General features: G+C 46.5%; 2 protein-coding genes across 3 annotated transcripts in view; both read left to right on the forward strand.

Annotated features, from left to right (window-relative positions):
• Positions 1-72: 72 nt before the first annotated feature.
• Positions 73-24,644, forward strand: CD4H9orf43 (chromosome D4 C9orf43 homolog). Of its 2 annotated transcripts, XM_086683775.1 has the most exons (15): positions 73-744; positions 2,304-4,326; positions 4,423-4,573; positions 8,643-8,700; positions 9,819-9,919; positions 12,127-12,184; positions 13,178-13,347; positions 14,254-14,404; positions 16,938-17,028; positions 17,306-17,397; positions 17,600-17,687; positions 20,073-20,152; positions 21,039-21,096; positions 21,306-21,498; positions 24,513-24,644. In XM_086683775.1, exons 2-14 carry the CDS (start codon positions 4,176-4,178, stop codon positions 21,488-21,490), a joined length of 1,434 nt encoding a protein of 477 aa, XP_086539901.1. In that variant the 5' UTR covers positions 73-744; positions 2,304-4,175; the 3' UTR covers positions 21,491-21,498; positions 24,513-24,644. The 2 variants fall into 2 exon arrangements, with proteins under 2 accessions (XP_086539901.1, XP_086539900.1); XM_086683774.1 differs by lacking the exon at positions 24,513-24,644 and having other exon boundaries at positions 21,306-21,793.
• Positions 24,531-26,533, forward strand: part of RGS3 (regulator of G protein signaling 3) — a 140,361-nt gene continuing 138,358 nt past the window's right edge. The window contains exon 1 of the mRNA XM_086683765.1: positions 24,531-24,653. The gene's annotated coding sequence lies outside the window, so the exon portion shown is untranslated. The remainder of the gene's footprint in view (positions 24,654-26,533) is intronic.

A 26,533-nucleotide genomic window follows, 5' to 3' on the forward strand; every position in this document is an offset into this window, starting at 1 on the left:
CTGACCCAAAGAGGCTTCCGTCCCGCCCCACGTTGCCCACACGGTGTCCCACAGTGCCCCGCGCCCCATAGCTTCCCTCCTCACCCAGCCCCGCCTCCGCCTCCGCCTCGAGTCGTCCAAGGATCTGAACTTTCCACGCCGCTACGGTTTTGGCCCGCCCGGGCTTCCGTCCGACCCCACGGGGACTCAGGGTCCCTTCCCATGCTCGTTTCTCTGCTTCACACCGCCACCACGTCTGGAGCCTTCTCATCGGATCAAGTATGGCTCACTGGGGCTTCCGTCCCTTTCCCACAGTGTTCTGTGCCGCTGCCTGGCAACGGCGCTGCCTGGAGGCTAGAGTAGGAGACCGAGGCTAGGACCGAGCGGACGGGGCGGGGCTCCTCTTCCAACGGAAGGCGGGGCCTGGAGGGCGGGGCCTCGCCTCTTCCACCCGGTCTCTGGAGGGGACCGGTTTTCGGAGTGCGCTACGGCGTCCCGGCAGTTTGGCGTGGCTTTTGGTAGCGCGGCCTTCCGAGGCCAGACTTTCCCAATTCCCTTTTGCGGAACGAAGCGGGTATCTTTTTTCGATTCTACGGGACCTGATGTCCATCTTTAATCTTTTTACCCCTCCCAATTTTGTAATCGCATTGAGGATGTTTGTCGCCTAGAATTGTTGAACGCAGACTTCTTTGCCAGTACAGCCCTAACGCTGGCGACATAGAAATGGGCATGACTAGACCTCGGGCCTCAGTTCGGGCTTGTCAGGTAACGAAAGGGCAGTAAGCAGCCGGTGTAAGAATAACGCGACAGTGCCTTCCATTCAAAACCAAACCCTGTTAAAATTGTATTTATTTTTTAGTTCATTGAATTGAGGATCATACATCTTTCCCAGTCAAACACATTACCATGGTTTTGCAGTGGTTTCTAAGTTGTATCATTTTCATGTACGTAGAAACTGTCCTCATTCCCACTGAGCACCAATGGTTTTTTTCCCTTGAAACATGCTCTCACGTCACCCTTAATGTTCCTGCTTTAAAATATATATATATTTATTTTGAGTAATCGCTACAGGCAACCTAGGGCTCAGGCTTAGGATGGGAGATAGAGAGTCGCATGTTCTACCGACTGAGCCAGCCAGGCATCCCAATTTTCCAGCTTTTGACAGAGACACGAGCGTGGAGATCTACTTCCTTATCATGAGAAAAACAAGAGCAACTGCAATGATAAACGGCAACGGAAGTAGCATTGGTTAGAGATTATAGGGTTTGGTGGCTGACCTCTCCATCTGGATAGAACAATAGGTCTGGTTTAAAGTTACCAGGAGACGCTTAGCTCCATCCAATTGCTATCTAGTCAGAATTGGGACCACCGTGTTGTCAAGTATTTTGATCTTTAAGAGGAACCAGAAATCTGAACATTGTGGACTATTTCCATTTATTTATTTTTTTTAATTTTTTTTTTAACGTTTATTTATTTCTGAGACAGAGAGAGACAGAGCATGAACGGGGGAGGGTCAGAGAGAGGGAGACACAGAATCTGAAACAGGCTCCAGGCTCTGAGCTGTCAGCACAGAGCCCGACGCGGGGCTCGAACTCACGGAACACGAGATCATGCCCTGAGCCGAAGTCGGACGCTCAACTGACTGAGCCACCCAGGCGCCCCTACTATTTCCATTTAAAAAAAATGGCTCAAAGTGCAGACCAGACAAAACAAGGCATGGGACAGGTGTGATCCCATGCCAATAGGTCACTATCTTTGGTCTAATTTATAGGCTCTTCAGAACAGGGACTTATTTTGTTCATTACTGTTCTCTATGCCGGTAACAGGTCCCGTCACATATTTGGCAGTCAATAGATGCGTTGAATAAAAAGAAGAAGAAATTGATACTGTCTTTAAAAAGTTATCAGGGATCACGTGGTAGTGATTGCCTAAAATATTTCCGGAGAGAGAAAGATGATACTACTCATCGAGCCCCTATTGTATATGATACATAAAAGTACATTTCCTTTATTTTTTTATTTTTATTTTTTTTTTTTTAAATTTTTTTTTTTTTCAACGTTTATTTATTTTTGGGACAGAAAGAGACAGAGCATGAACGGGGGAGGGGCAGAGAGAGAGGGAGACACAGAATCGGAAACAGGCTCCAGGCTCTGCGCCATCAGCCCAGAGCCCGACGCGGGGCTCGAACTCAACGGACCGTGAGATCGTGACCTGAGCTGAAGTCGGACGCTTAACCGACTGCGCCACCCAGGCGCCCCTGAAGTACATTTCCTTTAATGCTCTTCAATTCTACTTCGAGATTTCCCATCCCCTCTTTATATGAGGAAGCAAGCTGAGGGAGGTGAAGTCACTTGCCTAGGACCATACAGCCAGTATATGAAAAGCCAGAGGCCTCTGATGTGACTGCAAGTCTACTGTCTTGATGTTTGAGTAAACCCGCTCATTTCTGGTGGGTATTTTCGTTGCCTGTTTGAGAATTGGAGCATCTTGACAAATGAAGCACGTTTTCCAAAGGTTCAAGCCATCTAAAGGCATGTCAAGCACTTCTGTGACTGCCTTAGTTCTAATTTGATAAGGCTTTTTGGAGATGGTGGTGTCTTCTCCCTAATGATTAATGAAGGGGAAAAGGAAAGGATGCTAATACTTAATTTTGAACTCTATGCTTTTTTCAAACTTATTTTTCTTAAATGCAAAACAGCTCTAAATAATGAAGGTGAGTTTAGTCAGCCTCGCTTCTTCCTTATAAGACCTTTTATTTTTTAATATTTTATTTTTATTTTTGAGAGAAAGAGAGTGAGCAGGGTGGGGGCAGAGAGAGAGAGAGAGAGGGAGAGAGACAGGATCCAAAGCAGGCTCTTTGCTGACAGCAGAGAGCCCGATGTGGGGCTCGAACTCACAAACCGTGAGATCATGACCTGACCTCAAGCTGGATGCTAAACCTACTGAGCTACCCAGGTGCCCCACCAGATCTTTTCATACCCATTAACTAATTTTTATAATGACTCTGTGAAATAGGCTTATCCTCATTTTACAGATAAAGAACCTGAAGCTCAGATTGCTTAAGTGCCAAGTCACTCAGCTACTAAATGGCCAAGTAGGAGACGTGAAGTCAGTTGGCTCCAAAAACTCTAGCCCCCTCCATTTCGTGCTGAGCCGTTTTCATACTTGCTTGTTAGCCAGGCTTCTTTTTAAAAAATGTTAATTCTAAAATACTTAACATGCAGAGTTATATTAGTTTCAGGTGTACAATATGGTGATTCAACAATTGTATACATTTCTCAGGGCTCATCACAATATACTCTTAGTCCCTTTTACCTATCTCATCCTTCCCCCACCCCCCACCTCCCCTCTGATAACCATCAGTTTGTTGTCTACAGTGAAGAGGCTCTTTTTTGGTTTGTGTCTTTTTTTTTCTTTGTCCCTTTGTTTTGTTTCTTAAATTGCATCTATAAGTGAAATTGTATGGTATTTATCTTTGACTTTTTCAGCTCTCTTATCATTATAGTCTCTAGATCCATCCATGTTGTTACAAGTGGCAAGATTTCATTCATTTTTTAAAAATGTGGGGAGCAAATGGGGGAAGGGCAGAGAGAGAAGGAGCAAGAGAATCCTAAGCAGGCTTTGTGTTGTCAGTGCAGAGCCTGATGCAGGGCTCAAACTCAGGAACCGTGAGATCATGACCTGAGCTGAAATCAAGAGTCGGATGTGTAACTGACTGAGCCACCCAGGTGCCCCTTATTCTTTTTAATGGCTGAGTTGCTTGTTACCTAATTTTTTAAAAATATTCATTTTTGAGAGAGAGAGAGAGAGAGGGAGAGAGAGAGAAACAGAGTGCAAGCAGGGGAGGGGCAGAGAGAGAGGGAGACACAGAATCTAAAGCAGGCTCCAGGCTTTGAGCTGTCAGCACAGAGCCTGATGTGGGGCTCGAACTCATAAGCTGTGAGATCATGACCTGAGCCCAAGTTGGATGCTTGACCAACTGAGCCACCCAGATGCCCCACTTGTTACCCAATTCTTAATTATCCTATGACCATCACTTATGTATATGGGTTCAATAGAAATATTTTATGCTTTGAGTCCAAATTAAGATCTGGATGTCACGGCTAATGTATAATATGCTCTAATTATGTGGTTGTTGTTACTCTAGAGGGTTGGAAAGCTGTGCGATTGGCTTTTGTCCTAAACCAGTTGTAGCTATGGACTTGCCAGATGAGAGCCAGTGGGATGAAACCACCTGCAAGTTGGCTGTTTGTCAGCATCCACAGTGCTGGGCAACGATCCGCCGGGTTGAGAGGGGCCACCCTCGAATCCTGGGCCCTCCCTGCAAAACAGCTCTGAATAATGAAGGTGAATTTAGCCCTGCTTCTTCCTTGTAAGATCTTTGAACTATTTTCGCTTGGCTCCCTTTTGACATTTTACACGTTTTCTTGTCTTTTTTCTTAGACAAATCCCCAGTGCTCACCATTGTAAACATCTCAGATTCCTGCTTCCGGGCCAAGAGACTTGCTCACGGTCATTTATCAGGATTTACCTTCACCAAAGCTCCCTCTTTATTGTGTCAAGGTTCAAAGTTTGACTCCAAATTTCAAGGCAGGTAAATTATCATGGAGTCTTCCCTTATGAGCCTCCTATCTCAAAATTCTGAGTTGACTTCCTTGACCCATAGACTCTGAGAAAGCTAAATTAAAAATAAAACACCAGTTCAGGGCGCCTGGGTGGCTCCAGGCTCATAGCCTGGAGCTTGCTGCGTATTCTGTGTCTCCCTCTCTCTCTCTCTCTGCCCCTCTCCAGCTCGGGTGGTCTCTCTCTCTCTCTCTCTCTCTCTCTCAAAAATAAATAAATTAACTTAAAAATAAAAAGGCCACTAGTTCAGTTAGAGAAATGGTGAATAGGCAGTGGGAAACAAAAGGAAAGCTTTATTTTTATTGTAGGACTTGATTAAAATAGGGTTATATTAGTTTGCTAGGGTCACTGTAACAAAATACCCTAGGCTATGTGGCTTAAACAACACAAATATATTTTTTCACAGTCGAGAGGCTAGAAGTCCGAGAATAAGGTATTGGTAGAGTTGTTTTCTTCTGAACCCTTTCTCCTTGGCTTGTAGGTGGCCTATGTCTTTTTTTTTTTTATTAAAAAAAATTTTTTTTAATATTTATTTTTGAGAGAGAGACAGAGCATGAGGGGGAGAGGGGAAGAGAGAGAGAGGGAGACAGAGAATCTGAAGCAGGCTTCAGGCTCTGAGCTGTCAGCACAGAGCCCAACGCAGGGCTCAAACTCACAAACTGCGAGACCATGACCTGAGCTGAAGTCAGACACCTAACCGGCTGAGCCACCCAGGTGCCCCTAGGTGGCCTATGTCTTAACATGATCTTTCTTCTGTGTGTCTTTGTCCCAATATCTTTTTCTTCTTTGTTAATTAAGTGCTTAATTTTAACTCCAATATAGTTAATATTATTATTATTATGTTAGTTTCAGGTGTACAATATACTGATTCAACAATTCTGTGAGTTACTCAGTGCTCATCATAAGTGTACTCTTAATCCCCTACCTCCTTTTCTTAATAAGAGCACCAGTCATTGGATTAGGGCCTGTAGACAGGCCTAATATGACCTCACTTTGCCTTAATTACTTCCTTAAAGACCCTCTCTCCAAATACTGAGGGACTCAAATTCCGGGGTATTGAGGGTCAGGATTCAACGTAAGAATTTGTGGGCACAATTCAGGCCACCACGGGGAGCACCTCATCAGCCTCTGCAGGTCATCAGAAAACTGTGTCCACACATGCTCTCTCTCTTGTCTTTTATTTTTAGGTATGAAACTATTTGTAAGCTCTTGAAGGCAGAAACAATGGTTTCCTTTTGAATCGCCCACAGAATCTAGGCACCCAGTTAGTGCTTGCTGATAGGGGAAGCGAAGGGACAGACGTCTGTGGAGAACTTAAGACTTGTAAAATTCGAAACCTTATGGCCTGGAGTCAAGGCACTCCCGGCAGTCCTTGTACTGGTTCCTTTTCTCCTGTTTGATGTAAGCAGCCTTTGGTGGCTTCTGGTAGGCTAAATGCCGTATGGGAAAGGGTAGGACTACTTTCTGGTTCTCTAGGACTTGAACCTCGGGAAGAAGATGGCTTCTCCCAGCCAGGGCCTATGGAGGCAAAGGCCATGACGTCACTCATGTTGTCACTCATTGAATTCACAAATGTATCTTAGTGGGGGCCACTTTGCTGGTCTCTGGGGATTCAGTGGTAAACAAGATTCAGTATTTTTTTAAGTCTTTTATTTTTGAAAGGGGGGGAGGGGCAGAGAGAGAGGGACAGAGGATCTGAAGCAGGCTCTGTGCTGACACCAGTGAGCTGATGCAGGGCTGGAATTCATGAACCGCGAGATCATGACCTGAGCCGAAGCTGGATGCTCAACTGACGGAGCCACCCAGGCCCCCCAGCAAGATAGTCTTTACCCCCAAAGGGCTTTCAGCCTAGCCGGGGAGGCAGAGAACCATTCCGTGTGCCGAGAAGGGCACCGTCTTCTGTGCAGGTGGCACCTGTGCCTACCCCTGAAATTTGGACAGTCTGGTGAAGTGGGGCGTTGCAGGTGGGAGATGGACGTGAAGAGTGTTCTGGACTACAGAAATAGCATATCCAAAGGCCAGGAGGCAAGAGGAAGTTCTTTAGGTATGAGGAAAAGGGTCCATCGTGTATGCAACATAGAGCAGGAATGGGAGGGTGGGCAGAGGTGAGGCTAGGGAGCTGGAGAACAAACAGCGGCCAACATCACATAGATCAGGCTCAGGAGTTGGGTCTTTATCTTACACTTCCTTGGAATATTTATTCGTTCGTACACTTAACGTGTTTTAACAAATAAATATAATGCAAGTGATATGAAAACGTAAGGGGACAGTATTCTTTTTTTTGTGGTAAATATGCGTTACATTAAGTTTACCATTTTAATTGTTTTTAAGTGTACAGTTCAGCAGCATTAAGTTCATTCACAGTGTTGTGCAACCATCACCACGATCCATTTCTAGAACTTTTTTTTTTTTTTAATTTACATCCAAATTAGCATATAGTGCAACCATGATTTCAGGAGTAGATTCCTTAGTGCCCCTTACCCATTTAGCCCATCCCCCCTCCCACAACCCCTCCAGTAACCCTCAGTTTGTTCTCCGTATTTAAGAGTCTCTTATATTTTGTCCCACTCCCTGTTTCTATATTATTTTTGTTTCCCTTCCCTTATGTTCATCTGTTTTGTCTCTTTTTTTTAATCTTTAAAAAAAAATTTTTTTTTAATGTTTATTTATTTTTGAGACAGAGAGAGACAGAGCATGAATGGGGGAGGGTCAGAGAGAGAGAGAGAGACACAGAATCCGAAACAGGCTCCAGGCTCTGAGCTGTCAGCACAGAGCCTGATGCGGGGCTTGAACTCACAGACCGTGAGATGATGACCTGAGCCGAAGTCGGACACTCAACCGACTAAGCCACCCAGGCACCCCTGTGCTGTCTCTTAAAGTCCTCACATGAGTGAAGTCATATGATTTTTGTCTTTCTCTGACTGACTAATTTCACTTAGCATAATACCCTCCAGTTCTGTCCACGTAGTTGCAAATGGCAAGATTTCATTCTTTTTGATTGCCAGAATACTCTATTATATATGTATATACCACATCTTCTTTATCCATTCATCCATCGATGGACATTTGGGCTCTTTCCGTACTCTGGCTATTGTTGGTAGTACTGCTATAAACATGGGGGTGCATGTGTCCCTTCGAAACAGCACACCTCTATCCCGTGGATAAATGACTAGTAGTGCAATTGCTGGGTTGAAGGGTAGTTCTGTTTTTAGGTTTTTGAGGAACCTCCATACTGTTTTCCAGAGTGGCTGCTCCAGTTTGCATTTCCACCAGCAATGCAAAAGAGATTCTCTTTCTCCACATCCTCGCCAACATCTGTTGTTGCTTGAATTGTTAATGTTAGGCATTCTGACAGGTGTAAGGTGGTATCTCATTGTGGTTTTGATTTGTATTTCCCTGATGATGTATAGAAATTTTTTTATCATCTCAAACGTGAACTCCATACCCATTAAACAGCAACTTCCCACTCCCTCCTCCCTCTAGCTCCTGTTAATGTCTATTCTACTTTCTGTCTGTATGAATTCGCCTACTCTAGCTACCTTATATAAGTGGAATCATACGATTTTTGTCCTTTTGCATCTAATTTATTTCACTTAGCATAATGGCTTCAAGATTCATCTGTGTTGGAGCGTGTGTCAGAATTGCATTCCTCATTGAGGCTGAAAAACATTGCATCGTACAGAAATACCACATTTTGCTTATTTAATATGCTTTGAATGTTTACATCAAGGGTACTCAGTCAACTTTTATTGATGGCGACATAGCTCTCTGTGGCTGGAAAGAGGGAGGCATAGGCTCTGAATTCAGTTTGATGCAACAAACAGTTGTGAAGTGTTTGCAGTGTACAGTGTCTGGGAGCTGTTCCAGAACAAAGAAGCAAGCACAACTTAAGGGAATGGGGAGACCATACGTTCACTCAGTGAGTACTAAACCCCGAGATGTTCTGTGGATGAGCACAAGGCTTTTCCTCATAGCACCGACTGTCGTCCCAGTAAGTTGTTCGTGTCTCTGTGTCATGTTTGGAAACTCTTATTTTTTAGGCCTCGGAAGGATCTACCTGACAAAGATTTCACCCACTATACTGACAAGTCTCCTAAGGTAAATCATAGAATTAAAAAGGTACTCCCTCAGCATTTTCTGTTTACTAGTGGGGATAAAATACTTGTCGTTATTTAACATTGAGGATGACTAGAATCTGAATGATGACAGTGATAACTAACTAATATTGGGCCCTTAGTATATGCTAGGCTCTGTGCTAATGCCTTTCTTTACATACTATACTGTTTCCAGAAATCCCAGACACAAGTGGGATTGATCTGTGGCCATTTGGCATAGGTAAGACTTTCCTGTCTGTGTCCTACACAGAGCATGTTCAGCTACAAAGTAAACCCTGGCATCTCATAGTGGGGGGAAATTAAAATGCTGAAATGTCACACCCAAAATGGCCTTTAGGTCATCTACTCTGATAACTGTCAAACTTTTTTAACTATGACTTCCAGTAAGAAATACGTTTTGCAACAGAATAGCATAAAACGACCCTTACCCCTAAGTATGAGTGATGTTCTTTGATAGTTTCTGTCCTATTCTATTTTATTCTCTTTTTAAAATTTATTTATTTTGAGAGAGAGGGAGAGCACAAGCACATGCACCTGAGTGTGAGGAGAGGAGAGGCAGAGAGAGAGGGAGAGAGAGAATCCCAAGCAGGTTCTGCACTGTCAGTGCTCAGGGAATGCTACCCTAATGTCACAGGGAGGCAGGGGGGACTCTTTGCTTAAACATGCTCACTCGTGTAGAGTACCCATTCCGGTGTCTGGTTTCGTGAGGCAGCGTTATAAAGACGATTTAGGGGTGAGAAATGTCTTTTTGTCATTTGCACCACCATCCCCTTTAGGCTAGCCTGATAATTCGGTTCTTTTTTTTTTTTTTTTTTAACGTTTATTTATTTTTGGGACAGAGAGAGACAGAGCATGAACGGGGGAGGGGCAGAGAGAGAGGGAGACACAGAATCGGAAACAGGCTCCAGGCTCTGAGCCATCAGCCCAGAGCCTGATGCGGGGCTCGAACTCACAGACCGCGAGATCGTGACCTGGCTGAAGTCGGACGCTTAACCGACTGCGCCACCCAGGCGCCCCGATAATTCGGTTCTTAAGCCAGTTCCGAATGCATCAGGAGCTGCTACCTTCAAGCCATATGTAGGCTTCACGTGTTTCTCTTAGCTTTCAGTGCTGAATCTGAATGAGACACGACTTCCTAGCTCTCAAGATGTTAGAAATATGGTTGTCGTCTGGATCCCAGAACAACCAGAGAGGCATGCGAGGTGAGTGTTGTGTCTAGAACGTGGGGGCCTTCAACTCCTGTGTTCTGCAAGGCCCCCCCCCCCCCCCCCGCCACCCCTCACTGCCCTGTGCGGGCTTCATTTACGTGATCTCCTTTTTAGCCACCTCAGTGCAAGTATCAGGAGGCCATGTAGAGAAGAAGGTCATGGTCTCTTATATTTGCTTCTTGCTCCACTGGGGTTCTATTTAATGCACTTTGTGCTTCATGTGGGGGGGCTTCTCTACATCAAATCATGGCCGTAAATAGCATGCAACATAGAGCCCAGTGTGTTTGTGGGGTCTAAGAAACAGATGCTTCCTGACTATCAGTTTTTCTTATTAGTCGTCCCCAGCTAGTGGAAACGTTTTCAGTGAAGCATGTGAATGTTTGGTCTCAGCCCCAAGGCCCGGCTCCGTGGCACAAAGTGGATAGCAGGTAGAACCTATGTGCAAAGCAGAAGGATCATTTGGTGAAGGCCCAAAGGCTTGGCAATGCCGATAACATTGAAAGGCAGCGTTTGGGTTTTCTTTCATGAGTGCTGAGGCTTTCAGATTCTTGTTAAGTGACTGTTTAGATGTGGTGTGACTTAAGAATCTTATTTCATTTTATTACTTTTCTTTTTTTTTTTAACATCAGATGGGTACTATGCTGAGGTGGTAACAAATTTTGAGGGAAGCACCTGAACCACAAAAGGATCTTATTCTCTTTCCTTTTTTTTTAAGTTTATTAATTTTTTTAATGTTTATTTTATTATCTTTGTGAGAGAGAGAGAGAGAGAGAGAGAGACAGAGCGTGAACAGGGGAGGGGCAGAGAGCAAGAGGGAGACACAGAATCTGAAACCTGACGCGGGGCTTGAACTTGGGAACAGTGAGATCATGACCTGAGCTGAAGTTGGACGCTTAAACCAACTGAGCCACCCAGATGCCCCTATTTATTCATGTATTTATTTAGAGAGAGCGAGAGCACATGGGAGGGGCAGAGAGTAAGAGAGAGAGAGAGAGAGAGAGAGAGAGAGAGAGAATCCTAAGTAGGCTCTGTACTCACAGTGCAGACGCGGGGCTGGAACTGACAGACTGATGTGAGGCTGGAATTCATGAACTGTGAGATCATGACTGAGCTGAAATCAAGAGTCAGATGCTTAATCAACTGAGCTACCCAAGAGCCCCTCATTGTTTTTTTGTTTTTTGTTTTTTAAATGATCCTATCAGAGGGGCGCTTGGGTGGCTCAGTCAGTTAAGCGTCTGACTTCAGCTCAGGTCATGATCTCACAGTCTGTGAGTTAGAGCCCCGCGTCGGGCTCTGTGCTGACAGCTCGGAGCCTGGAGCCTGCTTCCGATTCTGTGTCTCCCTCTCTCTCTGCCCCTCCCCTGCTCATGCTCTGTCTGTCTCAGAAATAAATAAAAACATTAAAAAAAAATTTAGAAAAAAGTTCTTGTCAGTGATTCTGCATACATGCATTTGTGTGTGTGGGTATGTGAGTGTGTGTGTGTGTGTGTGTGTGTGTGTGTGTGATGTAAACAAAAAGCCCCTAAGGGTTTATTTCCTTTTATGTAAAAAAAACAAAAAACAAAAACCAAAAAACCCAGATGTGGGTGGGCCAGGGCTGGTATGTCAACTCCATGAGGTAATCAGAAACCAGAGCTCCTTTTGGCTCTCTGGTCATCATCCTTAGCCCATGGGTTTCATTTTCTCAAGGTGTTTCATGGGGGCTTTTAAGGTCTAAGTTGACTGCTAGAGCTCCAGCCATCATATCCATGTTCCAGGCAAGGAGGAGGAAGATGACAGTACAAAAAAAATACTTGAGTATCTCCTCTATGGTGAGCAGTGAGAATTCAGTGAAAAACCAAATTGACTTTGGTCCTTGACCTCCTACAGTCTTAGGGTGGTGGTGGGGGATTCAGACCTTACACACATCACCACACCTAAGTATATAATTACTCATTTAGATTAATGCTATGAAATCAAATAACGGGACAAATAATAATAATAATCAAATAATAAAGAGAGAATGGTAGGGAACCTAATTTAGATGTAAGGTTAGGTCTTGGTTTTAGCAGCTTCTGGGTAGTTGGTCCCTTTGGACTTCTAGCCAGCCATCTTTGAGTACTGAATAGAGGATGGAAATCTTCATGGTCACCATTCACAAATACCCGTGGTGCTTCTGTTTAAGATGGCTGGGAATAAGTTGTGGTTTTTCTTGTTTCAAGACCAGCTGAGAAGAAGCGCATTGTCTCCAGCCAGGATGGCAAAATGAACTGTGTAGCTGTAAGTTTGAGGTTTTGGTCAAACCTTTATGATATTACTCTGTACAGAGTTTTGGTTATTTTATTTCATTTTTCCTTTCAACTACATTCCCCCTTTCTCCGTTCTTTTTATTTATTTATTTATTATTATTATTATTTTTTTAATTTTTTTAACGTTTTTTATTTATTTTTGAGACAGAGAGAGACAGAGCATGAACGGGGGAGGGGCAGAGAGAGAGGGAGACACAGAATCGGAAGCAGGCTCCAGGCTCTGAGCCATCAGCCCAGAGCCCGACGCGGGGCTCGAACTCACGGACTGCGAGATCGTGACCTGAGCCGAAGTCGGACGCTTAACCGACTGAGCCACCCAGGCGCCCCTCTCCGTTCTTTTTAAATGAACAAAATCTGCAAAAGAAAACCCCTCTTAGGGAATAATTACCAAAGCATTTTCTATTCTGAGACTCTCTTCTCTACCTCCTCCCTGTAGGAAGGTGAAGAGTATCTTGAAGAGAAGTTAGGAGGAAGTGTTGGGTATTCAGGGGGAATTTTTGGCTGATTAAAGACAAATTCCCAGTGTGACAAAAAGACAACTTCAGTGGACTAGGGGTTATAATGGACTTGAGTTTCTCATTCCCCCCCTTATGAGTAAATGTAACCCTGAGTAAGTCACAGAGAGGGAAGATTCCTCCATGTTATTCACTGCTGAATCCCCAGCCCCAGCCCTGTGCCTGGCACATCACTGGCCAACAAATACTTGTTCAGTTTTCTCAGTGAATGAATTAATAACCTTTTGGGAAAACGAAACAACTAGTCCCTGTATGATCTGAATTCAGCAATAGGATGGGGAGCCAGGGAGCGAAAATGTGGTGGCCCTCACAGTGCAGAGGAGGGTGCTGCTGGAGTGGGTCTGGAGACCAGGGGTTTGGCTTGCCAGGGTTGTGTCTGGGAGGCTGGGATGTTCATGGGAAGGAGTGGCTCTGAAAGGAGTGCTTTGTCTTCGCTGTTGCTTTTCTAGAAAGACCATTTTCTCTACAGAAAGCAGAAAACGGAAACGCAGCTGGGACCTCCAAGGATGAATGTGCCTCCCCCCTTGCCAGTACACATTTTTGAGCAACTAACTTCAGAGTCCATACCTTTCTGGAACCAATTTGACTTGGAACCATTACCTCAGGATCTGTTGAAGAAGTGAGTGTCCTGTGAGCCTGCGGTAGAGCCAGAGCACCTGCTCTTCTCCGAAGCAGAGAAGGGGCTAGTAGCCTGCTTATTCTGAGTAGGGACAAAACTGTCCCCTTACTTGTGCAGTGAGTTCTTAGACTTACCAGTGTGCCACCATTTACCAAGTACTTACACTTGCCAGGCCCTGTGCTAAATAAATAAGCACATTATGTATATTCTCTCACTTGAACCTCCATGAGAACTGTTACTGTCTTCTAACTTAAAAAAACTTTTTTTAATGTTTATTTACTTTTGAGAGAGACAGAGTGTGAGTGGGGGAGGGGCAGAGAAAGAGGGAGACACAAAATCTGAATCAAGCTCCAGGCCCTGAGCTGTCAGCACAGAGCCCGATGTGGGGCTTGAACTCACAAACCGTGAGATCATGACCTGAGCCGAAGTCGGACGCTTAACCGATTGAGCCCCCCAGACGCCCCCCCCACTTTTTGTGTTTAAAGTAAGCTCTATGCCCAATGTGGGGCTTGAACTCATGATCCGTAGATCAAGAGTTGCCTGCTCCGTGGACTGAGCCAGCCAGTCGCCCCCCACTCTCTTCTTTCTATAGATGAGTTATGGGTAAGTGGGAGGCAGAAGGGAAATGTGGTTTGGAGTGAGACAACCTTTGGATTTTGCCTTGAAACTTCCTGGTTTTGTGCATTGTGGTAATTTAACTAGCATCTTACATTTCATTCCCTTATTTGCGAAATGGGGGTAAGAATGCCTGTCCTCAGGGAGCTGAAAACACCTGTTGGTACAGGTATTTTCAGGCCCAAAGTGGAAAATGTATTCAGATTTGTGGCCCTTTTCATCTCTTTTTCCTCAGCCACACTCTCCAGGAACAACTGTCGCTGACTGTCTGGCTGTCTCTGTCCCCTTCAGCCTTTTGCCTGATGAAGGGAAAGCCAGGCCTTCTCTAGAGATGAAGACGCAATTGGCCATGATGAAGAAGAAACTTGCCCTGGAGAAGAGCCGACCTGACAGTGCCATTTCTGCAAAGATGTTTTTATCTGTGCACCGCCTCGCCCTGCAGGTAAGAGCCAGGGGGCGTCGGAGAGGGATGTCTAGATGCAAATCCCAACTCATTACTTTCCAAGGCTAGAGGAGGCGACTTTCTATTCTTTCTCTCTATCCTTCCATGCTGGACTCAAGCCCCATAGAAGGGCTGGGCTGTATGTAGTGAAAGCAAATGCATGGGGAGGGGCTTGAGGACAGCAACATTCTCTGTGTCTTCTGCACTTCCGCACCGTTTCCTCTCTCCATAGCTCCTGGTATGACGTTGCCCACACTGGGTTCTCAAAAAGTGCTCGTTGGCTAGATGGGTACCTGCATTTGAGGGATACATTTTGGGAAAAGGAAAGGACTTCAGTAGAGCTTCTCTTCTTCTTCCTTTTCCCCTTCCCCTTCCTCTCTTCCCGCCCCTCCTCCTTCTCCATCTCCTCCTTCTCCTTCCCCTCCTCTTTCCCCTCCTCCTTCCCCCTTCTCCTTCTTCTCCCCCTTCTCCTCCTCTTCCTCCTCCTCCCCCTCCTCCTCCTCCTCCTCCTCCCCTTTTCCTCCTCTTTCTCCTCCTCCCCCTTCTCCTCCTCCTCCCCCTTCTCCTCCTCCTCCCCCTTCTTCTCCTCCTCCTCCTTCCCCCTTCTCTTTCTTCTCCCCCTTCTCTTCCCCCTTCTCCTCCTCCTTCTCCTCCTTCTTCTCCTTCTCCTTTTCCTCCTTTTCCTTCTTCTCCTTCTCTTCCTCCCCCTTCTTCTCCTTCTCCTCCTTCTCCTCCTCCTCCTCCTCCTCCTTCTCCTCCTCCTCCCCCTTCTCCTCCTTCCCCTCCTCCCCCTCCTCCTTCTCCCCCTCCTCCCCATCCTTCTCCTCCTCCCCTCCTCCTCCTCCTCCCCCTTCTCCATCTCCCCCTTTCCCCCTCCTCCTCCTCCCCCTTCTCCTCCTCCTCCTCCTCCTCCCCCTTCTCCTCCTCCTCCTCCTTCTTCTCCTTCTCCTTTTTCTCCTTCTCCTTCTTCTCCTTCTCTTCCTCCCCCTTCTTCTCCTCCTCCTTCTCCTCCTCCTCCTTCTCCTCCTCCTCCTCCTCCTCCTCCTTCTCCTCCTCCCCCTTCTCCTCCTTCCCCTCCTCCCCCTCCTCCTTCTCCCCCTCCTCCTCCTCCCCATCCTTCTCCTCCTCCCCCTCCTCCTCCTTCTCCCCCTTCTCCATCTCCCCCTTACCCCTCCTCCTCCTCCCCCTTCTCCTCCTCCTCCTCCTCCCCCTTCTCCTCCTCCTCCTTCTTCTCCTTCTCTTCCTCCCCCTTCTTCTCCTTCTCCTCCTTACCCTTTTCCTTCTCCTCCTCCTCCTCTCCCTCTTCCCCCTCCTCCCCATCCTCCTTTCCCTCCTCCTCCTCCTTCTTCTCCTTCTCCTCCTCCTCCTTTTCCTCCTTCTCCTTTTTCTCCTTCTCCTTCTCTTCCTCCCCTTTTTCCCTATCCTCCTCCCCCTTCTCCTTCTCCTATGACTCCTTCTTCTCCTTCTCCTCTTCCTCCTCCTCCTTCTCCTTCTTCTCCTTCTTCTCCTCCTCTTCCTCCTCTTCCTCCTCCTCCTTCTCCTTCTTCTCCTTCTTCTCCTTCTCTTCCTCCCCTTTCTACCTCTCCTCCTCCCCCTTCTCCTTCTCCTACAACTCCTTCTTCTCTTCCTCTTCTACTTCCTCCTCCCCCTCCTCCTCCTCCTTCTCCTTCTTCTCCTTCTCTTCCTCCCCCTCCTCCCCCTTCTCCTTCCCCTCCTCTTCTCCTTCTCTTCCCCCCTTCTTCCTCCTCCTCCCCCTCCTCCTTCCCCTCCTCTTTCTCCTCCTCCTCCTCCTGCTTCTCCTTTTCCTCCTTCTCCTTCTCTTCCTCCCCTCTCTCCCTCTCCTCCTCCCCCCTTCTCCTTCTCCTACGACTTCTTCTTCTCTTCTTCTTCTACTTCCTCCTCCCCCTCCTCCTCCTCCTTCTCCTCCTTCTTCTTCTTCTCCTTCTCTTCCTCCCCCTTCTTTCCTTCTCTTCCTTCTCCCCCTCCTCCCCCTTCTCCTTCCCCTCCTCTTCTCCTTCCTCTTCTCCTTCTCTTCCTCCCCCTTCTTTCTCCTCCTCCCCCTCCTCCTTCCCCTCCTCTTTCTCCTCCTCTTCTCCTTCTCTTCCTCCCCCTCCTCCTCCCCTCCTCCCTCTCCTCCTCCCCCTCCTCCTTCCCCTCCTCTTTCTCCTCTTCTTCTCCTTTTCTTCCTCCCCCTCCTCCTTACCCTCCTCTTTCTCCTCCTCTTCTCCTTCTCTTCCTCCCCCTCCTCCTCCCCTCCTCCCCCTCCTCCTTCCCCTCCTCTTTCTCCTCCTCCTCCTCCTCCTCCCCCTTCTCCTCCTCCCTCTCCTCCTTCTCCTTTTCCTCCTTCTCCTTCTCCCCTCTCTCCCTCTCCTCCTCCCCCTTCTCCTTTCCTATGACTCCTTCTTCTTCTCCTCCTCTTCCTTCTCTTTCTCCTCCTTCTCCTTCTCCTCCTCCTCCTCCTCTACTTCCTCCTCCTCCTTCTCCTCCTCTCTTCCTTTTCTTCTTTTTCGTCTTTTCCTTCTTTTTCTCTCAGAGACCAGCATTGAGATATCCTGAACATTTGAAGAAATTGTGTTCTAACCTGAACACAGAAGGTAGATTTTCTGGTGCTGTCAGATCTTCAGGTACTGTTCCCCCTCAGCCCACAGTGCTCATACTTGATCTTGGTCCCAATTTTGTTATGTTTGTGGCCAGAGTCATACAGGATCACATGTAGAACTCAGGAAACTGCAGTTTCAGAAAGCAGCCCTCTTCCCCGCCACCCCCCTCCCCCCCCCACCACCAATGGCTTGGTTCTGACAAAGGGGTTGTCGCCATTGTGGAGCAGGGCAGAGCAAGCAGCCCAGGGGTGGGTGGGAGCTGTCAGGGAGAAGAGGACTGAGCCGGTGCTCTGGTCACCAGGTCACAAGCAGCAGCAGCAGCAGCAGCAGCAGCAGCAGCAGCAGAAGCAGCAGCAGCAGCAGAGGCTGGTGAAAACACCACCTAAGAGACAGGTAGAGGGGCAGTGAGGGGCGCTCTAGGACTGGCTGGGTCTGGGGCAGGGGCACAGCCTGGAACAGGAAGGGATGTATGAGGTGTCCACCTCCCTGTTCTCTGTCTGGTTGCAGATATTGACTTCCTTCTTTTAGACTCTTTCTGAAATGTTTTCTTCACTTCCGAAGGTCCTAATTCAGTTCCTCCTCATTTGGGTTTCAGGAGGCTAAAAAGAAACCCAAGAGCGATCCAGGGAGCCTGAACATTTTGCATAAACGTTCAGGTGCCATGGTTTATGGCCCACGCCATGGTAAGGAGAATGTGGGTTTGGGAGGGACAGAATCTCAGGACGTAGCCGAGGGCAGGAAGAACTGAACTTGTCCATCATCTTGGGACCTGCCTTTGTCGGGCATTTGGAATTCTTCTTGGAACGTTTTGGCTGGGCTACCATACGTCATCCTTCCATCAAACGTTTACTAAGGAAGCAAGCTGGGCCAGGTGTCTTTTTCATGTGGGCATTTGAGAGATGACCATGAGCATGAGTCAGAGGCATCTTTCCTCATTTCTTTAGAAAAGGCAGAGTGATTTGAGGATGAAGAGCAAGCAAGGAGGCAGGAAAGAGCCAGGGCCCCTGATTAGCCCCCAGAGAGTTCTAAAGAAGCGGAATCCAGGGCCACTTCCCAGCTACACGTTAGTTCCTGGAGGCTCGGGTTGAGATCATACTATCTAGTCCCCTGTAGGAGGCAAGTAGCCGATCTTGATAGGAGATTCTTTCCCTCTGGTGTTCATGCTAGATGCGAGAAGAGATATTTCTCCCCCTTTTGGAGTCCTTATCACGTGTCTGAGCCGAAGGATATACTTACCCGGTCTCTCTGACATTGCTCAGTTTGAGTGCAGAAAAAAGAAAGAAAGAACAGAAGGGAGAAAGAATGCCCTGAAACCTTAGAAGATTCTTGGTGCCCTATTAAGACTGGACATTGCTGATCGTTTCAGCATCAGAATTTGCTCTCCAGCCCTGGGGCAGTGGGAGGGTCCGGAGAGCTGTTTCCTGAGAAGAATGCTTCTCTCTCTCGGTTTATTTCCCATCCCATTGAGCTCTCAGATGCCAACAGTGGCCTGTGACCTGAAGATCTAGGAAGCTTCCTGACCTTCACGTGGGATGTAGACAGAGCTAGGGCTGTTGCCCAGGGTGGGGCTGACTGGTCCAAGGTTAGCTCCTCATCTGGGGTGATCAGCACTGCCCTGAATTCATTTAAGTGCTTTTCGTTCCTCTTCCTGATGCCTCCAATAGGTGATTGGGTGCCCTTTTTTTTTTTTTTTTTTTTTTTTTTTAAGTAGGCTTCACACCCAGCATGGAGCCCAGTGTGGGGCTTGAACTCACAACCCTGAAATCAAGACCTGAGCCACCCAGGTGCTCCTGTTTTTAGAGCCGTGGCCTGTCCTCACCGGGTTGAGAAAGGTTTATGGAAGAGTTGATTTTTGCATTGGATCTTGAATGTGGGAGCGTTTTACTGACATGAAAGAGAATTCCCAGAAGTGAGAATAGCTTTAGCAGAGGCATCTTGGAGGAGTGTGGCTACTCAGGGAACACAGCAGTCCATTGTAGCTGTCGGTTATTTGAGAGAGAGTGATGAAATGTTGGGCTGAAGAGGTAGGTGGGAGCTTGTGTAGCCTGCTGAGGTGTTTGACCTTTGCTCCAGGTCGTGGTGCTCCCCCTTGACTGCTCGCTGAAATCAATTGAGGGGCTTTTAAATCTCAAATACCCAGGATGCACCACAGACCTATTAAATCAGAAGTTCTGGTGTTGGAACCTGGGCCTCAGTAAATGGAACCCCCAGTACTCCCAGTGTGCAGCTAGGGTGAGAACCAGTGCTGGTAGGGAGCCAACAGAAGTGTTAAGGAAGGGAGTCTCTTGTTTGGCTTTGCCTTTTAGCATAACATCTCTGGTGGCAGCTTGGGAGATGTTCATTTAGAGGAAGGGAATTGAGAAAGGAAAGGGCGGATGCATTCAGGGACTAGATGGGGAAACGACTGACGCAGAAGAATCCTAGAACTAGAGCTTTTGGAAGGGAGGGGTTCCATTTTTGGAAGTGAATATGGAGACATTAGGGTTGGTACCACAAGGTAAGAGGAGTATTCGTAAACTGAAAACCTAGGGTTAGGGCTTCTTTCGCTGCTAAGATGTGCAGATACCTGCCCCTTAGGTTTGTTGGAGGAACTCTAAGTCATTGAGCATACACTTGAACTTAATCTCTAATTCTTTTTAAAAATTTTTTTCTTTTAACATTCATTTGTTTTTGAGATACAGACAGAGTGTGATTGGGGGATGGGCAAAGAGAGATAGGGAGACACAGAATCTGAAGCAGGCTCCAGGCTCTGTGCCATCAACACAGAGCCTGGCGTGGGCCTCAAACTCACAGACCGAACCGTGACATCATGACCTGAGCTGGAGTCAGACGCTTAACCGATTGAGCCACCCAGGCGCCCCGATCTCTAATTCTGTAGTAGATGTGGTCACAGTCCCAGGTGAACAGATTCACAGGTAGAACTCGGAGGCTGAACTCCCTTCCACCTCCTCTAACCTGTCTTACCCTAGACGGGGTAGGGACTTATAGACTAGGGGTCACCTAGAAGCCCAACAATGGGATATGAAATACCAATAAGCAGAGAACTGAATTGGCTTTGTGATCACTAGGTCACAGAACTCTGTTGGGTTGGAAAAGTGACCAAAAGCAGCCACAGTGGATGAAGTTAGAAGGACTCACCTTGAAGCAGGTAAGAGTATGGGAGCCATTCTGCCAGGGCCCTGTTTCTGTTATCTATTATTGTAGAACAGACCACCTCAAAGCCGGAACTGCAGTGGTTGATCATTTCTCGTGATTTTGAGGGTTGACTGGATGATTTTTCTGGTGTTGGCTTGATGTCATTCAACACAGTTGCTTTCAGCCAGTGGCTGGGGTGGGGCTGTTGGCCAAATTGCCTTGGTTCTCTTCTATGAGGCCTCTCCGTGGCTTGTTTGGGCTTCTTTTAAAAAATTTTTTCTTAATGTTTATTTTTGAGAGAGAGGAAGAGACAGAGTGTGAGCGGGGAAAGGGGCAGAGAAAGCAGGAGACACGGAATCCAAAGCAAACTCCAGGCTCCAAGCTAATAGCACAGAGCCCGATGTGAGTCTCAAACCTACAAACCGTGAGATCGTGACCTGAGCTCAGATGCTTAACCGACTGAGCCGCCCAGGCGCCCCTCATGAAAGCACGTTCTTAAGAGATGGGGCTGAAACTGGAGCAATGTCACTTCTTCCATATTTTATTAGTCACGAAATCACAAGCCCAGCCCAGATTCAAGGGGAGAGAAAACGTACTCTGTCTCTTGGTGGGAGGGGCAGCATGTGCATGGAGGAATTGGAGGAATTGTTGGGAGCCACCTTTGGAGGCAGTGCACCCTAAGCTGACGGGTGGGAATGGAGAAAAGTGGGTTCTGGCTTCATCTGGTCAGTCTAGAGGGCAAAGAGTGTGTGATACACGGTTCTTTCTTTAGTCTCAGGAGGTGGCATTTTGTCCTGTCTTAGATGCTAATTTTTCCAAGAAAAGCATCTTTTAGAAAAACCCTTACTTTCCTAAAGTCTTGATTCAAGTTTCCTTACACTTACTTTAATGAATTTCAGGATTCCACAGAGAGACCACAGATGAAGAATTATCTGGATTCCTTCCCCAGTAAGGATGGTAAGTTCCTAGGGTGGAGGAAGCTTAGTAAGTCATTTAGGCCCGGGAGAGCTGAACTCCTGTTGACAAGGATGGTTCACCTCCCTGGAAGCCATAGTCCTCATCCCTCAGAAGGGTCCTAATGACACGCAGCCCTTCCTTTTCTGTCGTGCATTTGGCACAGTTGGGAGAGGGCTGCGGGTGCAGCTACTGGCTGGGTCTTCTTTCAGATCCTGAATTATCTAAGACCAAACCCTCTAACAAGGACATCAGCACTCAGGAGGACGCTGTGCTGGAATCCCAAGAGAGGAGCCCAGAGGACCTTTCAGATGGTACATCTAGAACAAGGTGGAACCCTGAGCTCAAACTACTGAGGATTCTTCAGGCCACTGACGATGAGGATGAGGAGAACTAGCTCTCCAGGTCAGAGAGTGGAGAGTATTTCAAGACTCTGCAGGGCAGTCTTACTCCAGAGCAGAATGCTTGGAATCCTGAGGACGGTGACCTTGGACATAAGGGCAGAAAGCAGAGGGGACTTCTGCTCCCTGGAGGCTTTACCAGGGCCTGACCATAGAGATTCTGCTTTTCTCGTTCATTTCTCCTTGCCTCTAAAATAATTGAGGAGAAAAAGCCTCATCCTTTTTAAACTTAGATTGTTTCTCTTTCATTAGGAACAGAATAATTTTAGTGATTAAACACAACTGCTGCTTAAGCAAAAGACTCATTCTGTTTCTGGGAGGAGGGGAGACATGTTTCTGCTCATCTGTTTTCTGGGTCACTTTTATCTCCCCTCTGAAGCTCTGAAAGGTTTCCAGTTAAAGGAAGATGAATTTTGGGACTCCTGGCTAGCTCAGTCGGCAGAGTGTGTGACTCTTGATCTTGAGACCGTGAGTTCGAGCCTCACGTTGGGCATAGAGATTACTTTAAAAAAAGAAAGAAAGGGAAGATGAATTTGGCCCGTGAGACACCCTACTGTGTTCCCAGCTTTTCCTCTCATTCTCTGGAAATGGTTTCTTTTAGAGATGGCACCCAATAATCATTTTCATATTAACCTGAAAGAGTCTATAAAGGTCTAGTTTCTAAATTATTGAGTCTGTAGGAATGTTTCAGTGATACTTGTAAAGACTGAGAATTTCAGAGTCTCAGGGGACCTTGAATTTGGTCTTTGGAAGGATTTTTTTTTCATGTTTTTGTCCTTCAAGTTTTTTTTTTTTTAGTTTTTTTTTAACATTTATTTATTTTTGAGACAGAGAGAGAGAGAGAGAGCATGAATGGGGGAGGGTCAGAGAGAAGGAGGCACAGAATCTGAAACAGGCTCCAGACTCTGAGCTGTCAGCACAGAGCCCGACAGGGGACTCAAACTCACGGACTGCGAGATCATTACCTGAGCCGAAGCTGGACGCTTAACCGACTGAGCCACCCAGGTGCCCCTCAAGTTTTTAATATAGGAAAATTTCAAGATTACCTAGAAGCCAAGAGAATGATATATTGGAACTCTTATGTACCCAGTGTGTTAGATATGGGCAGTGAAGGCCTTTACCCTGGGCCATGAGCTGGGGCAAGGGTAGCTGGAATCCATTATTCTCACCAGCTCTGCACCCAGGGTCAAGTCTCCTTCCCATAAGGGGGAGCTAGGTGGAAGAAGAGAGCCCCCACTATTGTTGGTACTTGCTAGCACTTAACTGGCACCAGTAGCTGGGGGCAGGATGAGAAACAATGACATCTTGTTCCTCCTAGGGAGAGAGCCCTCTGTCTTGGGGCCGGGGGAGGGAGGCCTGTGTCCATGGGCTGCAGCAGTCTGGAGTGGTTTCTGTCTCACTGAAGTTGGGGTGGGGCATGGCTCTAGAGTCACACAGCATAGACTCTGTTCTTACTGAGATTTTGTGGATTTTCTTGAACAAATGTTTCTTCATGTGTTGTATGCTGCTAAGGCCATTTTCAGAGACATAATCATTTTTTTTTTACATTTTTTTTTTAACGTTTATTTATTTTTGAGACAGAGAGAGACAGAGCATGAATGGGGAAGGGTCAGAGAGAGAGGGAGACACAGAATCCGAAACAGGCTCCAGGCTCTGAGCGGTCAGCACAGAGCCCGACACGGGGCTCGAACTCACGGACCGTGAGATCATGACCTGAGCTGAAGTCGGACGCTCAACCAACTGAGCCACCCAGGTGCCCCGACATAATCATTTTTTTAAAAAAATTATTTTCACCAGTTTCACTGGACAGCTGTCTGCGGAGCATCTCACGCTGTTATGCCAGAAGGGGGAATTCAGGACTGGGTCTGACATCTTTCTGTAAGAGAAACTTATCCCTCATCAATTATTTGGTTCCCCTAAGTACAGTTTGTACAAAGAAAGGCAGATTAAATGTTCAACTCTTTTTTAACATTTGTCTCAAAACAGACCAAATTAGACAGCTAAAACTGCTGCCTACTCATTCCTCTCTTCTAAGCCAAATCAAAATTATATGACACCATTTGTGTTACTAGACTGATCTATACTTAGCTGAATCTTCATAGTGAGAGGAATCCAAGAGGCGTTATGTGGGCTGTTTTCTGAAGATAATTATTTCCCAAACATACGTTACATTGCAGAATGACTTCTGTGGGCTAACTTAAAAATATACACATTTTTTCAATTCCTTAGTCTCCCCTCAGACCTGTCCACACGAGCAAACCTGACTCCCAGTGGCCAGTAGTGTGGCTGAGGATGGGGCAGGGCTTTGCTCTCATTTGCTCATTTTATCTGAAGACTCAGAAGAGAAATTCTAATTACTTTATTACCAGTTCAACTACTTAGTAAAGCAACTCACTGCAGTTGGCACATTCTTTTCAGATTTGTTGATGGGTACAGAGTTCCCTCTCGAATCATGACATTTTGAGTGAGAAAATGTTTGCTGCTTTTTGAACACTGGCTTTTGCTTCTATTTTCAAAGGGAAGAAAACCATTTGCAGGCTGAAAACGGTTTCTCCTTTGTTCTACCTATCCCTCAAATCACAAACAGAATTTAGGGCTTTTCAAGGTAGTGTATACCCACCGTTTTGGTTGGTTCTCCGGCCAACTCTATAGATAGATGTGGATTGTGTCCATTTTACAGACTGGAAAACAGGCTCAGAATCCAGGGCTGATGATAACCCATTTGGGGCCTTAGTGAATTAGGAAAAAAAAAATGCGCCCTTTATGACACTTTACTACATCTGTCGAAAAGTTATCTCAACGAGTGTACAAATCTACAATGATTACAGTATGATCGGCACCCCGAGAGTTGGTCCACAGCCCTTGTCACAGTACCTGGGGGCCTTGCAGGAGAGGGTAAGTAATTTGCCAGAAATCAAAGGCCACCAGGTGATGGGGGCTGGGCTTAGAACCTGGGTCCTCGCTCCTCTCATCCGCTGGACTCTGATGCGTCTCTGATTCCCTCTCTTTAACACACAGCAGAGCCTGGGGCTTTGATCAGAAGCCGTCTTTAATCAGAAAGGAAGAATGAGACGATGTATAAAAGAATTGACTGAGGGGAAGAAGCTCTCATCAACGCTTTGCATCAACCTCTCAATGTTCTGAGGGAAGAGGATCCAGGTAACTGTTGCCAACTGCCATTTCCCCACCATCTGGGCCATAAGAATCAGGAGAATTACGACCTAACAGCCAGGAGGCTCAAGCTAGAATTGCTTTATGCACTTAAACAGACAAGAGGTCTTAAGACTTAGCTAGTTGGGATATTGTCCTAGTAGCCTTAAATTCCTAAGGAGGTAGTCTCTGGCCTCTTTTCTTCTTTTTTATGATCCCTGCTAGCAGTAGGCCACTTGGTTTTGGTCACCATGTTTTCTGAGCACACTTTCCAATGACACCTGGCCCGGTTTGACCTGTGCATAGAAGAGTCAGTGAAACAGTCTTCAGATGGTCTGTGTCCACACTCCCCTCCTTATAGCACCAGCTGGTCTTTTGTTTTGGTGTTGGTCCTGGTATCTGGGGTAACAGACTCTGTTCTTCGTTGTTTTTGGATTACAGTAAGCTCCCTTTGATGGGAGCGGGTCAAGGTTTCATCCATGGTAGCAGTGACCCTTTAAAAAAATCTGTTTATTCAAATGTGCCTAAAGGAATTGTTTGCTAAATTAAAGACAGAAATACCTCTGGCTGTTAGATAAGCATGATTAGAGGCCCTTTGGAATCCAGAGGAATCTGGAAAAGACTTAAATTGTCTCTTTTCAGTTGCCATAAGGTACCAGGGTAGGAAATTATTTTGCCCTTCTGTTTATTATACATTTATTTAACAATTATTGAATACCTACTGTATGTTAGACAATCGACCACAGAGTATCTTTTTTTTTTCTTTTTAAAAATATGTTTGTTTAGGGGCGCCTGGGTGGCTCAGTTGGTTAAAGCATCCAACTTCGGCTCAGGTCATGGTCTCACGGTCCGTGAGTTCGAGCCCCGCGTCAGGCTCTGTGCTGTCAGTTCAGAGCCTGGAGCCTGCTTCAGATTCTGGGTCTCCCTCTCTCTCTGCCCCTCTCCTACTCATGCTCTGTCTCTATCAAAAAATGAATAAACGTTAAAAAATTTTTTTTGTTTATTTTTGGGGCACCTGGGTGGCTCAGTCCAGTTAAGTGTCTGCTTCGGCTCAGGTCATGATCTCATGGTTTGTGAGTTTGAGCCCCACATCGGGCTCTCTGCTGTGCACACAGAGCCCACTTTAGATCCTCTGTCCCCTTCTCTCTCTACCCCTTCCCTGCTTATGCACACGCGCGCGCTCTCTCTCTCTCTCTCTCAAAAAAAAAAATTATTTTTGACAGAGAAAGAGAGTGAGGGAGCGCATGAGCACGAGCAGGGGAGGGACAGGGAGAGGGAGACAGGATTCAAAGCAGGCTCTGTGCTGACGGGAGAGAGCCCATGGGGCTCGAACTCATGAACCATGAGATCATGACCTGAGCTGAAGTCAGATGCTTAACCTACTGAGCCACCCATGTGCCCTGACCACAGATTATCTTGATAGAGAAACAAAAAATTCTGGGGAGATGAAGTTATTCCCAGGAGTGTAGCTAGAAATTTTCCTGGATTACTTGGTGAAGTTGTTTGGAACCACTAGGTGGTGATATTACATTATGGAAACGATATTCTTCCAAGACTGGAGGCCTCTGGTTCTTTCTGAAGCCAGGGTCTACACAGTCAAAGACATTTCCTTGTGAGTAAATGGAGAAAAAACCCACATTTACCAATGAAATATATGATCCAATTTAAATGCCCTCACAAATGAATTTGTCTTTGAACAATTTAGAATGTCATTGTTAGAACTATTTCAAGAGTGTGACAAATTCTGGAACATGCCCAGAGGCCTAGGATTTGGGGGAAATGGGGGAGCTATTGAGGATCCTGACAGTTCTCAGTTGGGCAAAGACTCAGGGAGGCAGCATTTGATAAGTAGAAATACCACAAATTATCTGAGGCTCTTCTAAAATTTT

This window comes from Puma concolor, chromosome D4 (genome assembly GCF_028749965.1).
Source record: "Puma concolor isolate L17-30 chromosome D4, mPumCon1.1.hap2, whole genome shotgun sequence".
Classification (NCBI taxonomy): Eukaryota; Metazoa; Chordata; class Mammalia; order Carnivora; family Felidae; genus Puma; species Puma concolor.